We start from the raw sequence: 15,503 nt of genomic DNA on the forward strand, positions 1-15,503 counted from the left end.
AGCAGATCTGCGTTATTTTCTTCAGTCCAAATAGGTCTGAAATTTGCAGCATGCGGCGAGTGACTTTGGAATTTGGATCACCCGTACAAGTCTATGGGTGCGTGTGACACATTGGACTTCACTCTGACGTCATTCAACTACAGTCTGATTTTAGCTGATGTAGACAATGGAGAAGGTGGCGACATTAAGTTCTCCGTCTCTTCCACACCTGTGATACCATACTCTCATGCGAGAGAAGCAGATCACAGTAAACTGACACTGATCAGACGTGGATCAGAGTGTGACCAAAGTCATTACCATAATCCATCTGATCCTCTGGTAATCAGCAATCATGTGAACAAGCCCTTAATATGATCACCACAAAGAAAATTAAAGCAGTTGTCGCCCTACTAAAAACGGACAATCCTCAAGCCAGACCTCCACCAGGAGCTTATTTGGCCTAAAAGATCTGATTTATATAGGGACTGATTGTCCAGCACTGATAGTAATCATATGTTCTTGGCCAAATAAGCTCTATGTGCAAAACCGGTTGGAGGATTGGCCATTTTAGTAGGGAGAAAACGTAATTATCATCAGCACCAAAAGTTAGCGACGAGCCAGGTTTGTACCAGAGGAGGGAAACATGAGTATTTAAAGGGGTTGCCCACTGCTTTAACACTGATGACCTATCCTTAGGACAGGTGATCAATGTCTAACTGGCGTTGCTGCGACACTTGGCACCATTGGCAGATCAGCTGTTCTCAGTGCCGGCGGGAACTGCTCAGTTACAGAACTGCACAGCAAAGCTCAATCTACTGTAAAGTGGCCACAACCGGGTTCTGCACATCCGCCCCTTATTGATTTGAATAGGTCACGAATGTGCAGTACGCGGCCGTGGCCAGTATACAGTAGACAGCTGTGCCGTAGCTGAGCAGTTCCAGCCATCACCGAGAACAGCCAATTGGAAGGGATGCCAGGAGTCACACCCACACAGATCAGACATAAGAGAGATAGAACAGATCGGAACGAAGGAGAATAGAAGGATGGTGGGAAGCTGGTTGAGAAAGAGAGAGAACCCTTCCAGTCCAGAGAGCGCAAAGGCCGGGGACCGGTCCCCGAGGTTGATTGGATCTTTATGTCCGGCAACAGACACCGGAGGAGTAGTGAGCCGCTAACGCCTTGCTCCCATCATAGACTTGGGACACAACAGCAACTGAATAGAGAGCCAGGACGCCGTGAGGAGTCCCCGAAGCAGGCTACAGCTGTCTGTCATACAAGTAAAGACTAGGAACACCTAGAGAGAGGCATTCCAGGGTAACTAAGTACTGGAGTGCTTCACACCTAAAGGCGCATTGGAGAAGTCGTTCAGTGAAGGTACATATTGGCGGAGTGTGGAAGGGAGAACTCTATCTGGCCGGGAGGTTGGCTGGAGCCCTGACCTGGAGAACACAGTGCGGAGGCAGGCGTGTGTGTGAACTGCAAACAGTGAGTAAAGCTTTGGAACCGCACACCCTGGTGTCCTCCAGTTATTCCAGCACGGCTACACCTGGGTAACAACATCTATACCATCCTGCACCTATCCTCATCCATTGCACCTACACTGCCCTGGGACTACAGCTCCACCTGTGGGGAGCTACACCATCTCTGCTGCACTACACCATCAGTCCCAGCGGATTTGCATGCAGCGTTGGTTCAACAACTTACTTGCCAAACACCACGGGTGGCGTCACGAACTATCCAAATAAACTATTACACCATTAACATCACCGCCATTGATATTGGGCGACCAGGGCCACGGACCGGGTCACCACTGCTGTGACACATCATCCCCCTGACACTGGCCCGATACCGAGTACCCCGCTGCCCTGGGTGTGACGCGAGGGCAACCCACACTGGCCCTACCTGTGTCATCCCCCATATAGTACATTGGCCCCACCTATGTCATCCACCATATAGTACACTGGCCCCACCTGTAGTCCCCAATATAGTACGATGGTCCCACCTGTCATCCCCCAAAAAGTACACTGGCCCCACCTGTGCCATCCCCCATATAGTACACTGGCCCCACCTGTGTCATCCCCCATATAGTACACTGGCCCCACCTGTGTCATCCCCCATATAGTACACTGGCCCCACCCGTGTTGTACCCCATGTAGTACACTGGCAAACCTGTGTCATTCCCCATATAGTATGCTGGACCCTGATGTAGTCCCCCATACAGTACACTGGCCCCACATGTCATCCCCCATACAGTACACTGGCCCCACATGTCATGCCCCAAACAGTACACTGACCCCGCATGTCATCCCCCATAAAATACACTGGCCCCACACATGTCATCCCCCATACAGTACACTGGCCCCACATGTCATGCCTCATACAGTACACTGGCCCCACATGTCATCCCCCATACAGTACACTGGCCCCACATGTTATCCCCCACACAGTACACTAGCCCCACATGTGGTCCCCTACATAATACTGTTTGATTTATAAAAAAAGAATAAAAAAAGACACTCACCTTGTTCCCTGCCGCTCTGGCTCGGCCATGGCTGCAGCGTAACAAGGGCCGTGGCTGCAGCATCACCAGGGCCGCACCGTCGCCAACTCGCCCACGCCACGCGCTCAAATTAAAAATGGCCGCGGCCGCAAGGTTTCCTCCTGCTGCGGTCCGGGGGCGGTGCCTTGTCGACCGACGACGTGCAGCGTCACCACGTCGTGGCACGTTTTTAACCCCCGCTGCCTGCCGCCTTGCCACAAAATTTAAAAGGCCGATGGCAGGCAAAAAGAGGCCGACCGGCCGCCACCATCAGCGGGCCATAACCTCACGAAAATGGTGGCCCAGCGGGAAAATGCCCGGTTGGGTAAGTGGCCAATCCGGGCCTGTACTTGTCCTATGTTCCGGCACGTATACATTGAATACTCCGGCAGGTGTACTTTCTATACTCTAGCACATATACGGTCAATACTCCCGCAGGTATACATCCCATAGTTTAGAAGGTATACTTCCAATACTCCGGCAGGTATACATCCCATACTCTGATACGTACACATCCAATACTCCAGCAGATATAAGTCCAATACTCCGGCAGATATAAGTCCAATTCTCCTGCAGGTATACATTCAACACTCTGACGCGTAAACTTCCATTACTCCAGCAGGTATACGTCCAATATTCCAGCAGGTATACGTTCAATACTCCAGCAGGTATACATCCTATACTCTGACACATGTACATCCAATACTCCGGCAGTTTCATATCTAATACTCTGACACGTATGCGTCCAATACTCTGGCAGTTATACGTCTAATTTTCCTGCAAGTATGCATCCAATACTCCTGATGGTGTATATCCAATTCTCTGGCAGGTAAACATCCAATACTCTGGCAGGTATATATCCAATACTCTGACACATATCTGTCCAATACTCCGGCATTTATATGTCTAATTCTCCTGCAGGTATACATCCAATACTCTGATACATATACATCCAATACTCTGGCAGGTATACATCCAATTCTCCTGCAAGTATACATCCAATACTCCGACAGGTATACACCATGTTCCAAATTATTATGCAAATTGTTTTTAAGTGTCATAGCGTTTTTTTTGCTTGTTTTAAAGAAACGCATTGATGGTATTGTGTCTCAGGGTTCTTTGGATCACTGAAATCAATCTCAGATACCTGTGGAAATTAGTTTGCTGTGTGAGCCCAATAAAAGGAAAACTGGATGTTCCACACTACTGAGCAGGACACAGTTTTCAAGTAACATGGAAAAGAAAAAGGATCTCTGCTGCGGAAATGCATCAAATAGTGCAATGCCTTGGTCAAGGGATGAAAACATTAGATATTTCCCGAAAACTTAAGCGTGATCATCGTACTGTTAAGAGATTTGTGGCTGATTCTGAGTACAGACGTGTTAGTGCTGATAAAGACAGAATGAGGAAGGTTTCTGCCAGGCAAGTTGATCGGATTAAGAGAGCAGCTGCTAAAAAGCCATTATAAACCAGCAAACAGATAGTTGAAGCTGCTGGTGCCTCTGGAGTCCCTCGAACCTCAAGGTGTAGGATCCTTCAAAGCAGAGGCGTAGCTAGGGTTTTGGTTCAGGGGGGGCGAAACTTCTGAGTGGGCCCCTAACTAGGTAACGTTGTTTACAACTCGGCGACGCACCCTAATAGTGGACGTAGGAGATGACCGCGCGGTTACTGTAAATAATCTCTATATAAAAACCAACATGGTTATTACCACCATATGGTCAGTGGTAAATACCAGTCCTACAAAACATATGTGATTCCTGGACAATTATAGTTGGTGTCTTACCACTGACGATCTTTCTAATGGAATTGTTCTCTTTTCACGTCTTTTCCATCTGGCCCAGACCGACATGACTACTCCTCCAGCCAGGACTCGGCTACAGAGAATACAACAACGACATGTTCCACTTCTCATATTCCAGCTCCATCACCATGTATCCCCAACCTGCACAAACCCCTCATCCTGCTGATACCCCAATGCTGAGCCGCTGCTGCCGTATGTGTCCCTATTACTGCACCTGATACCCCAATGCTGAGCCGCTGCTGCCATATGTGTCCCTACTACTGCACCTGATACCCCAATGCTGAGCCACTGATGCCGTATGTGTCCCTATTACTGCACCAGATGCCCTAATGCTGAGCCACTGCTGCTGCCGTATGTGCCCCTATTACTGCACCAGATGCCCTAATGCTGAGCCGCTGCTGCTGCATGTGTCCCTATTACTGCACCTGATACCCCCTATACACACATGGCTCCGCTCCGCACCCCCTATACACACGCGGCTCCGCTCCGTACACGTTGTACACACGTGGCTCTGCTCTGTACACGCTGTACACACGCGGCTCCGCTCCGTACACGCTGTACACATGCGGCTCCGATCCGTACACGCTGTACACACGCGGCTCCGCTCCATACACGCTGCACACATGCGGCTCCACTCCGTACAACTTGTACACAAACGGCTCCGCTCACCCCATAACACACGGCTCCATACAACTTGTACACCTCATACATGCATATCTCTGCTGTGTACACGTTCTACACACACGGCTCCGCTCCTCCGTTCACCTCATACATGCATATCTCTGCTCCGTACACAGTCTACACACACTGCTCCGCTCTGTACACCTCATACACACAGTTCTGCTACATCCACCCTGTAAACCCCTCCTGAGCCCACACAGAAACTTCACCTCATCCAGCCAGCACCATGACAACCAGCACAGCAGAGTCCTGCAGCCACTGAAGCCCCTGATCATGTGACCCCTGACTCCACCCCTCCTGTGACCTCATCACAGGTCCTGTGCACACAGAATAGCCCAGGACGACATTGCTGGCTGAGAGATGGGGGGCCCACTGCTGGCACCGAGGCCCCCCCACCGCCTTCTCTGGGGCCCATAGCAGCCGGGCAGCAGAGTAGGGAGATCGATTCTCCCTGCTCTGCCACAGAATAGTGGTGTAGTGTAGCTCCGGTGTGTCCCCTCAGAGCGCGGGGCCCGGGGCCACCGTCCCCTGCCCCCCCCCGGTAGCTACGCTACTGCTTCAAAGGCTTGCTGTGGTGCAAAAGCCTAATATTCGGCCACCCCTAAACTGTATTCACAAGCAGAAATGGTTGCAGTGGGCCCAGACATACATGAAGACAAATTTTCAGCCTTGTTTTCTGATGAGTGTCGAGCAACCCTGGATGGTCCAGATGGATGGACCAATGGATGGTTGGTGGATGGCCACCACATCCCAACAAGGCTGTGATGTCAGCAAGGAGGTGGAGGAGTCATGTTTTGGGCCGGAATCATGGGAAAACAGCTGGTAGGGCCCTTTAAGGTTCCTGAAGGTGTGAAAATGAACTCTGCAAAGTATATAGAGTTTCTGACTGACAACTTTCTTCCATTCTATAAAAAGCAGAAATGTGCCTTCAGGAGCAAAATCATCTTCATGCATGACAATGCACCATCTCATGCTGCAAATGATACCTCTGAGCCATTAGCTGCCATGGGCATAAAAGGATTTATACTCATGGTGTGGCCACAATCTTCCCCTGACCTCAACCCTATAGAGAACCTTTGGAGTATCCTCAAGCAACAGATCTATGAGGGTGGGAGGCAGTTCACATCAAAACAGCGGCTCTGGGAGGCTATACTGACTTCATACAAAGAAATACAAGCAGAAACTCTCCAAAAACTCACAAGTTAAATGGATGCAAGAATTGTGAAGGTGATATCAAAAAGGGTTGCTATGTTAACATGTAACTCGGCCTGTTAGGATGTTTTGGAGTTAAATAGCTTTTTTGTTCAGTGAATGTGACCTCCTAATGCTGCAAATTCCACAAATGAGCATTTTCAGTTCTTTAAAACATATTAAATGTTTAGAAATTCTACTGTGCCTAATAATTTGGAACAGTGCATTTTGAGTTTTCATTCATTTTGGAAATTATACTGTTATCATTGGGAGGTTTCTTCAATAAAATTGATGTATACTCTAATGCAGGGATCCCCAACCTGTAGCTCGGGAGCCACATGTGGCTCGAGTTCCCATGAATTGTGGCTTGCGACTCTCTGCCAGCTTGTTGCATTAGGTCTAGCAAACAGGTATGAAGAGCACATCTCAAAATGGTGAATTTTGTGAGTAGCCCTGCACAGAAGAGCAGATCTGGATCCACATTTATTGGTCTAAAGGTAATGTCACACTTAGCGATGCACCAGCGATCCCGACCAGCGATATGACGCGTTCAGGATCGCTGGTACATCGCTAAGTGGTCGCTAGTGAGTTGCCACACAGGCAGATCTCACCAGCGACATCGCAGGGGACGGGGGTCGCTACTTACCTGTCACACTAGGCGATCCTGACGTCCTCCCGCCCGGCTCTACGCTCGTCGCTTGTCTCTCCACAGGAAGCGCCGCAGGAACCTGACGATGAGAAACGGTCCAGGACGTTCTCGCGCGATCAGCGATAACCAGCGGGGGAGCGGGTCGTAGGTAAGTATCAGACATAGCGATATCGCTAGCAATATCGCTATAACGTCACACGTTATAGCGATATTGCTAGTGATATCGCTTAGTGTGACAGGCCCTTTAGGGGTTTAGAGATGTTTTAGATATGGTACGCTGGAGAATGGTACTACCTGTTAGAGGAGGAGCTCAAAGCTGGATGTGACATTGTGTTGGGAGTCCTTGATGGGAGAATACTGAATGGGGGTATTGTGGGAACCCCTGGATCTCAGTGCACTGCTTTGGAGTGATTTCTGTGGAAAAGCTTTGGTTATTTATACCTGTAATGGGGGCTTTGGTTGACACTTCTTTGAAGGGGGTGGGAGCTAGATGTGGCTTGCGACCCTCTCTCAGTGCTGAATGTGGCTCGCGACCCTCTCTCTAAGCTGAATGTGGCTCTCAAGGTCAGAAACGTTGGGGACTACTGCTCTAACGGGTGATGACTTTTATTAGACTGACTGTCATTTGCACTGACCATTAATTTAGGAAAATCAGAGAAAAATATCATTTGCATAATAATTTGGAACATGGTGTATTTGTCAGACATTTGTGGACAGTGCCCCTTCAATTTCTTCCCATACTCTTTTCTTATCACTATTTAAAGGGAGCCTGTCAGCAGGATTGTGCTGAGTAACCTACACACAGTGTCAGGTCGGTGCCGTAATTTGATTAAAATGATACCTTGGTAGATGAAATCTGTCTTGTGGTTGTTCTTTAATCTTTATTTTCAGTTTGTAATTAATGAAATTATCGTGCCCTAAGGCAGAGTTCATGTATGTGGTGCTCTGATTAGATATTGATAATGCAGAATGCTGACAGGTCACTGATCCCTCACTGACCTGACCCCTAGCTTACATAATAAATACCTAACATACTGACGAAAGAGACAAAAAACGCTTCTGCAGGCAGGTGCCAGCCATGGCACCTCCTCTGCAGCATAATCGCATTTTTAGTGTGTCAATAATACATGGGCGGCATCATCCTGGAGGAGGATTTTTTTTTCTTCTCCAGTAAGATGGCGCCGCCGGGGCATGCTGAGTAGCAGCTATCAGATCACAGCTAGACACTGATAGTTGCTACTGTGCAGGTGCAGCAGGCGCCATTTTCAAATTGTTTTTTTTCCCCTTGCTGGATATGGGTCGCCCTCCCAGGGCTGTGGGGTACTCGGTACCGGGCCCGATGTGCTTCAGTGGGAGATGTCACGGCAACTGGGACCTGTCTGTGGCCCTGGGCGCCCATTGTAAACAGGGGAATGTTTATGAATGGTTCGTGACGCCACCTGTGGTGTTCGGCAATGAAGATGTAAGCCGACGCTGCAGACAGATCCTCTGGGACAGATGGTGTGGTGCAGCAATGATGTTATAGCCCTCCACAGGCAGGGCTGTAGTCCCAGGGCAGAGTCGGTGAAGTGACACTTAGATGGTGTAGTGTCTGGTGCAAGGGATGTAGCAGTGCCGGGCAGGTTGGCACAGGAATAAGTGGAGGACACCAGGGCATGTAGTTCCAAAGCTTTACTCACAGTCTGTTGTAGGTACAGGTGCCCGCATCCGTACCGTGTCCTTCAGGTCAGGAGCTCAGCCAACTTCCAGGCAAGATGAAGTACTCCTTTCCAACACTCCGCCAACATATTTGCCTTTTCTGAACATCTCCCTCTTAGTGCCTTTGAGTGAAGTACTCACAGTACTGAGTTACACTGGAGTTCCTCCTGTCAGATGTTCCTATGAACTCTACTTGTACGGCAGACAGCTGTAGCCTGCTTCGGGGACTCCTTACTACCTAGTCCCGGCTCACTATCGTTGCTGTTGTGCCCCCAAGTCTTGTGTGGGAATAAAGTGGTGACAACTTCTATTCCTCCGGTGTCTGCTGCAGGACCATTAGTATCCGTACAAGCTCGGGGACCGGACCCCGGCCTTGCGCTGTGAACTTGGGAAGGGTTCTCTCTTCCAACCCTGATCCTTAGTCCTCCTATTCTCCTTACGTTCCGTATTAATCCTTCTTCCCAATGGAGAATCAAGCTTCCTTTCTCTGTCTCTTTCCTGTGCCAGCAGACCCAGATCACTGTGGCCTGCTGCAGCACTTCCTTCTTCCATCCCTCTCCAAGGGATCTTCTCTGTCTCTCTCTCTGTCCTTCTACATCCTCACTCACTCACTGAATGACTGAACTACTGAACGACTGACTCAACTCTTCCCGCTCTTTTATGTATACTCAGCTCCACCCACCTCCCAGCACATTTCGTGTTCCAAGCAGGGAGCCACCAAGGGGTGCTATGCTACACTCCAAGCAGGGAGCTGCCGAAGGTGCTTTGCTACACTACTTTGTGGTGTGGGGTGCAGGTGTTGGAGTGTGGTCAGGTGCCTCCACTTTACCTGGATGGTGGGGTACCACACCTCAGGAGGAGGTGCAGTACCTCTGTGGTGACTGAACCCTCAGGGGCGCCACAGATAACATCAAGAAAATGTATTATTGGCACACTAATCAAGTGATTAAGCGTTTTTGTCTCTTTCTTCAGTATGTTAGGTATTCATTATGTAAACTAGGGGGCAGGTCAGTGAGGGATCAGTGACCTGTTAGCAGTCTGCATTATGAATACTTAGAGCACCGCATACACCAACCCCAGCCTAGGGCCCGAGAATCTCATTAACTACAAACTGAAAATAAAGATTAAAGAACAACCATTTAGATGAATTTTATCCACCAAGGTATCATTTTAATCACTAGAAGTGCACCGACCTGACACAGTGTATAGGTTACTGTGCACAATCCTGCTGACAGGTTCCCTTTAACCCCTTTCTGACATGAGACGTACTATCCCATCCACGGTACCCGGGTCCGTATGACCGGGGACGGTATAGTACGTCTAAGCGATCAGCGGCGCTCTCGGGGGGACGGGGGGCGCCACTGATCGCGGTCGGGTGTCAGCTGATTATCACAGCTGACACCCGGCACTATGTGTCAGGGGCGGTCACGGACCGCCCCGGCACGTTAACCCCTGGCACACTGCGATTAAACATGATCACAGTGTACCGGGGGATTAGGGAAGCACCAGGCAGGGAGGTGGCTCCCTCCATGCTTCCCTGAGACCCCCGGAGCAGCGCGATGTGCTGCGCTGTCCGAGGGTCTCCTTCCCAAGATGGCTGCGGGGGTCTCCGGGGGCCTGCAGGGAGGCAGCTTCCAGGCACGGAGGAAGACTGTGCAGCACTTGTCAGATCGCTGATCTGACAGAGTGCTGTGAAAACTGTCAGATCAGCGATCTGACACATTACAGTAATGTCCCCCCCTGGGACAATAAAATAAAGTAAAGAAAAATTTAAAAAAAAGTGTAAAAATAACTTATAAAAAATCCCTAAATAAATTTAAAAATAAATAAATAAATATTCCCTAATAAATTCATTTTTTGGAAATAAAAAAACAAAAACAATAAAAGTACACATATTTAGTATCGCTGCATCCGTAACGACCCGCCCAATAAAACTGTCCCACTAGTTAACCCCTTTAGTGAACCCCTTAAAAATAAAAATAAAAAACAATGCTTTATCATCATACCGCCAAACAAAAAGTGCAATAACGCGCGATCAAAAAGACGGATATAAATAACCATGGTACCGCTGAAAACGTCATCTTGTCCTGCAAAAAACGATCCAGAACACAGCGTCATCAGCAAAAAATAAAAAAGTTATAGCTCGCAGAATAAAGCGATGCAAAAATATTTTTTATATAAAATTGTTTTCATTGCATAAAAGCGCCAAAACATAAATGAGGTATCACTGTAATCATACTGACCCGAAAAATAAAACTGCTTTATCAATTTTACCACACGCAGAATGATGTAAACGCACCCCCCAAAAGAAATTCATGAAATGCTGGTTTTTGTTCATTCTGCGTCCCAAAAATCGGAATAAAAAGCGATAAAAAAAGTCACGTGCCCGAAAATGGTACCAAAAAAAATGTCAAATCGTCCTGCAAAAAATAAGACCTCACATGACTCGGCGGGTTAAAATATGGAAAAATTATAGCTCTCAAAATGTGGTGATGCAAAAATTATTTTTACAATAAAAAGCGTCTTTTAGTGTATGACTGCTGCCAAACTTAAAAACCCGCCATAAATAGTAAATCAAACCCCCCTTTATCACCCCCTTAGTTAGTGAAAAATAATAAACTTTAAAAAAAAGGAATTAATTTCCATTTTTCCATTAGGGTTAGGGCTAGGGTTAGACTTAGGGCTAGGGTTAGGGCTGACATTAGGGTTAGGGGTGTGTTGGGGTTAGGGTTGGAGTTAGAATTGGGGTTTTTTCACTGTTTAGGCACATCAGGTGCTCTCCAAACGCAACATGATGTCTGATCTCAATTCCAGCCAATTCTGCGTTGAAAAAGTCGAACGGTGCTCCTTCCCTTCCAAGCTCTGCCATGCGCCCAAACAGTGGTTTACCCCCACATATAGGATATCAACCTACTCAGGACAAATTGCACAACAATTTTTGGGGTCCAATTTCTCCTGTTACCCTTGGGAAAATAAAAATTGGGGCAAAAATATCATTTTTGTGGAAAAAACAATATTATTTTTTTTATTTTTATTGCTCTACGTTATAAACTTCTGTGAAGCACTTAGGGGTTCAAAGTGATCACCACACATCTAGATAAGTTCCTTGTGGGGGTTTAGTTTCCAAAATGGGGTCCCTTGTGGGGGGTTTCCACAGTTTAGGCACATCAGAGGCTCTCCAAACGCGACATGACACCCGCAGACCATTCCATCAAAGTCTGCATTCCAAAACGTCACTACTTCCCTTCCAAGCCCTGACGTGTGCCCATACAGTAGTTTTCTCCCACATATGAGGTATCAGCGTACTCGGGACAAATTGGACAATAATTTTTGGGGTCGAATTTCTCCTGTTACCCTTGGGAAAATTAAAAAAAATGGGGACTAAAAGATCATGTTTTGGGAAAAATATGATCATTTTATTTTCACGCCCGAGTGTTATAAAATTCTGTGAAGCATTTGGGGGTTCAAAGTGCTCACAACACATCTAGATAAGTTCCTTGGGGGGTCTAGTTTCCAAAATGGGGTCACTTGTGGGGGAATTCCACAGTTTAGGCTCATCTGAGGCTCTCCAAACGCAACATGACACCTGCAGACCATTCCATCAAAGTCTGCATTCCAAACGTCACTACTTCCCTTCCAAGCCCTGACGTGTGCCCATACAGTAGTTTTCTATCATAAAAGGGGTATTAGCGTACTCAGGACAAATTGGACAACAATTTTGGGGGTCCAATTTCTCCTTTTACCCTTTGGAGAATAAAAAAATTGGGGACTGAAAGATCATGTTTGTGGAAAAAATAGGATTTTTTTTATTTTCACGCCCGGGCGTTATGAACTTCTGTGAAGCACTTGGGGGTTCAAAGTGCTCACCAGACATCTAGATAAGTTCCTTGGGGGGTCTAGTTTCCAAAATAGGGTCATTTGTGTGGGTTTCCACAGTTTAGGCACATCAGTGGCTCTCCAAAGGCAACATGACACCCGCAGACTATTCCATCAAAGTCTGCATTCCAAAACATCACTCTTTCCCTTCCGAGCCCCGACGTGTGCCCATACAGTAGTTTTCTCCCACATATAGGATATCAGCATACTCAGGACAAATTATACAACAACTCTTGGGGTCCAATTTCTCCTGTTACCCTTGGGAAAATAAAAAAAAAATGGGAACTAAAAGATCATGCTTGTGGAAAAAATAGGATTCTTTTATTTTCACGCCTGGGCGTTATAAACTTCTGTGAAGCACTTGGGGGTTCAAAGTGCCACCACACATCTACATACGTTCCTTGGGGGGTCTAGTTTCCAAAATGGGGTCTCATGTGGGGGTTTCCAAAGTTTAGTCACATCAGGGGCTCTCCAAAGGCAACATGACACCCACAGACAATTCCATCAAATTCTGCATTCCAAAACGTCACTACTTCCCTTCCAAGCCCTGACGTGTGCCCATACAGTAGTTTTCTCCCACATACGGGGTATCAGCGTACTCAGGACAAATTGGACAACAACTTTTATGGTCCAATTTATCCTGTTACCCTTGGGAAAATAAAAGATTGGGGACTAAAAGGTCATATTTGTGGAAAAAATGTGATTTTTTTATTTTCACGCCCAGGCGTTATAAACTTCTGTGAAGCATTTGGGGGTTCAAAGTGCTCATCACACATCTAGATAAGTTCCTTGGGGGGTCTACTTTCCAAAATGGTGTCATTTGTGGGGGGTTTCCAGTGTTTAGGCACATAAAAGGCTCTCCAAATGTAACATGGTGTCCGATCTCAATTCCAGCCAAAAAAGTCAAATGGCGCTGCTTCCCTTCTGAGCTCTGCCATTCGCCCAAATAGTGGTTTACCCCCACATATGGGGTATCAGCATACTCAGGACAAATTGCACAATAACTTTTGGGGTCCTGTTTCCCTTGGGAAAATAAAAATTGGGGGTGAAAAGATCATTTTTGTGGAAAAAATATGATTTTTTAATTGTACGGCTGTACGTTATAAACTTCTGTGAAGCCCTTTGGGGTTCAAAGTTCTCACCACACATCTAGATAAGTTCCTTGGGGAGTCTATTTTCCAAAATGGGGTCACTTGTGAAGAGTTTCCACTGTTTAGGCACATCAGGAGCTCTCCAAACGTGACATGGCTCCCAATCTCAATTTCAGCCAATTTTGCGTTGAAAAAGTCTAACGGCGCTCATTCCCTTCCGAGCTCTGCCATGCGCCGAAACAGTGGTTCCTTCCACATATCAGGTATCAGCATACTCAGGACAAATTGCACAATAACTTTTGCAGTCCAATTTCTCCTGTTACCTTTGGTAAAATAAAAAAAAAATTGGACCTGAAGTAATTTTTGTGAAAAAAAGTTAAATGTTTATTTTTTTAAAACATTCAAAAAATTTCTGTGAAGCACCTGAAGGGTTAATAAACTTCTTGAATGTGGTTTTGAGCACCTTGAGGGGTGCAGTTTTTAGAATGGTGTCACTTTTGGGTATTTTCTATCATATAGACCCCTCAAAGTGACTTCAAATGTGCTGCGGTCCCTAAAAATAAAATGGTGTTGTAAAAATGAGAAATCACTGGTCAACTTTTAACCCTTATAACTTCCTAACAAAAAAAAATGTTGGTTCCAAAATTGTGCTGATGTAAAGTAAACATGTGGGAAATGTTACTTATTAAGTTTTTTGTGTGCCATATCTCTGTGATTTAAGGGCATAAAAATTCAAAGTTGGAAAATTGCAAAATGTTGAAAATTTTCACCAAATTTCCGTTATTTTTTTCACAAATAAACGCAAGTTATATGAATGAAATTTTACCACTAACATCAAGTACAATATGTCCTGAGAAAACAGTGTCAGAATCACCAGGATCCACGGAAGCGTTCCAGAGTTATTACCACATAAAGGGACAGTGGTCAGAATTGTACAAATTGGCCCGGGCATTAACATGCAAACCACCCTTGGGAGTAAAGGGGTTAAAGTGTTTCAGTTCTTATAAAACCAGTGAATCAGAACATGTTTCCTCTAGATTGGTTGCCACTCTTATGGTCTGTGCACATGGATAACGGAAATGATTGCTCATTCTGCTGGTTGCTTCTTTTTAGAAGACGTTCCCTACTGTATATAGTTAAAATAACACCAACTGCAAAAACTACAAAAAAAAGACACCTGAGGAAAAACACTGCTTACATTTTCCTACATTGTCTACCTAGAAAAAACTATGTGGGCATGCTGGCATCTGTAAAGTGCTATGTACATGTACGCTTAGAAATAACGGAATATGTGTTACTCTCCTCCACTATTGGCCTGTGTTTAGAGGGTTAATGGGAAATATAGAGCCAATCTTCTCATGTTTTGTGTCCTACCCTTGAGACATTTATGATGTGTATCGTATTGATATGCCATTACTATCACCATTATAATTAGATTCAAAATTACATTAATCAATTTTATATTTTTATTTACTGATATTTTTAAATTAAGCATTGAAGGAAAGGATCAAGAGATGTTCTTGAAGATGCCTTCGTCTTTTGAAGATGTTTTGTGCTGGTCAGAAGGCCACAAGTAGATGTACAAGTCCTTCCATATAGGTACAGCACTGATGGTGGACATGCCGCACTTTCTTCAGGGCTCTAGATGTGGGGGTCTTCTGTCCATGCGATGTCTCTGGTGCTCTGGGGATAGCAGGCAAAAATGCAGCTTTCTCTGACAGCGCGAGCAGCCCTGGAGAATCCACGACGACACGATGATATCATCCGGCGGAAGATCGAACCTATGAGAAAAGATGTAAAACTCATGTAAGTAATGGGACTCCATTTTAGAGGATACCACTGTGGTGTCACTGAGAGAGGACGGTAGAGGGATGTTCTCCATACATGGGTAAGGGGATCATTGTCAGTCGTCATACATGTGACAATCCCACCACTGACAGATGACATCTGCTCCACATGAATTCTTCTCACTTACATAATAAAACATGGACCCTGTTG

At 46.3% G+C, this 15,503-nt stretch overlaps 1 protein-coding gene across 1 annotated transcript in view; it reads right to left on the reverse strand.

Annotated features, from left to right (window-relative positions):
* LOC141084407 (ribosomal protein S6 kinase 2 alpha-like) overlaps positions 1–15,503 on the reverse strand; it is a 43,239-nt gene that overhangs the window by 19,398 nt on the left and 8,338 nt on the right. Inside the window, exon 16 of the mRNA XM_073569134.1 lies at positions 15,134–15,237. Coding sequence (XP_073425235.1) covers positions 15,134–15,237 — 104 coding nt within the window. The remainder of the gene's footprint in view (positions 1–15,133; positions 15,238–15,503) is intronic.

Source organism: Dendrobates tinctorius, unplaced genomic scaffold, assembly GCF_039654945.1.
Source record: "Dendrobates tinctorius isolate UK_male_01 unplaced genomic scaffold, ASM3965494v1 ptg000022l, whole genome shotgun sequence".
In the NCBI taxonomy this organism is placed as follows: domain Eukaryota; kingdom Metazoa; phylum Chordata; class Amphibia; order Anura; family Dendrobatidae; genus Dendrobates; species Dendrobates tinctorius.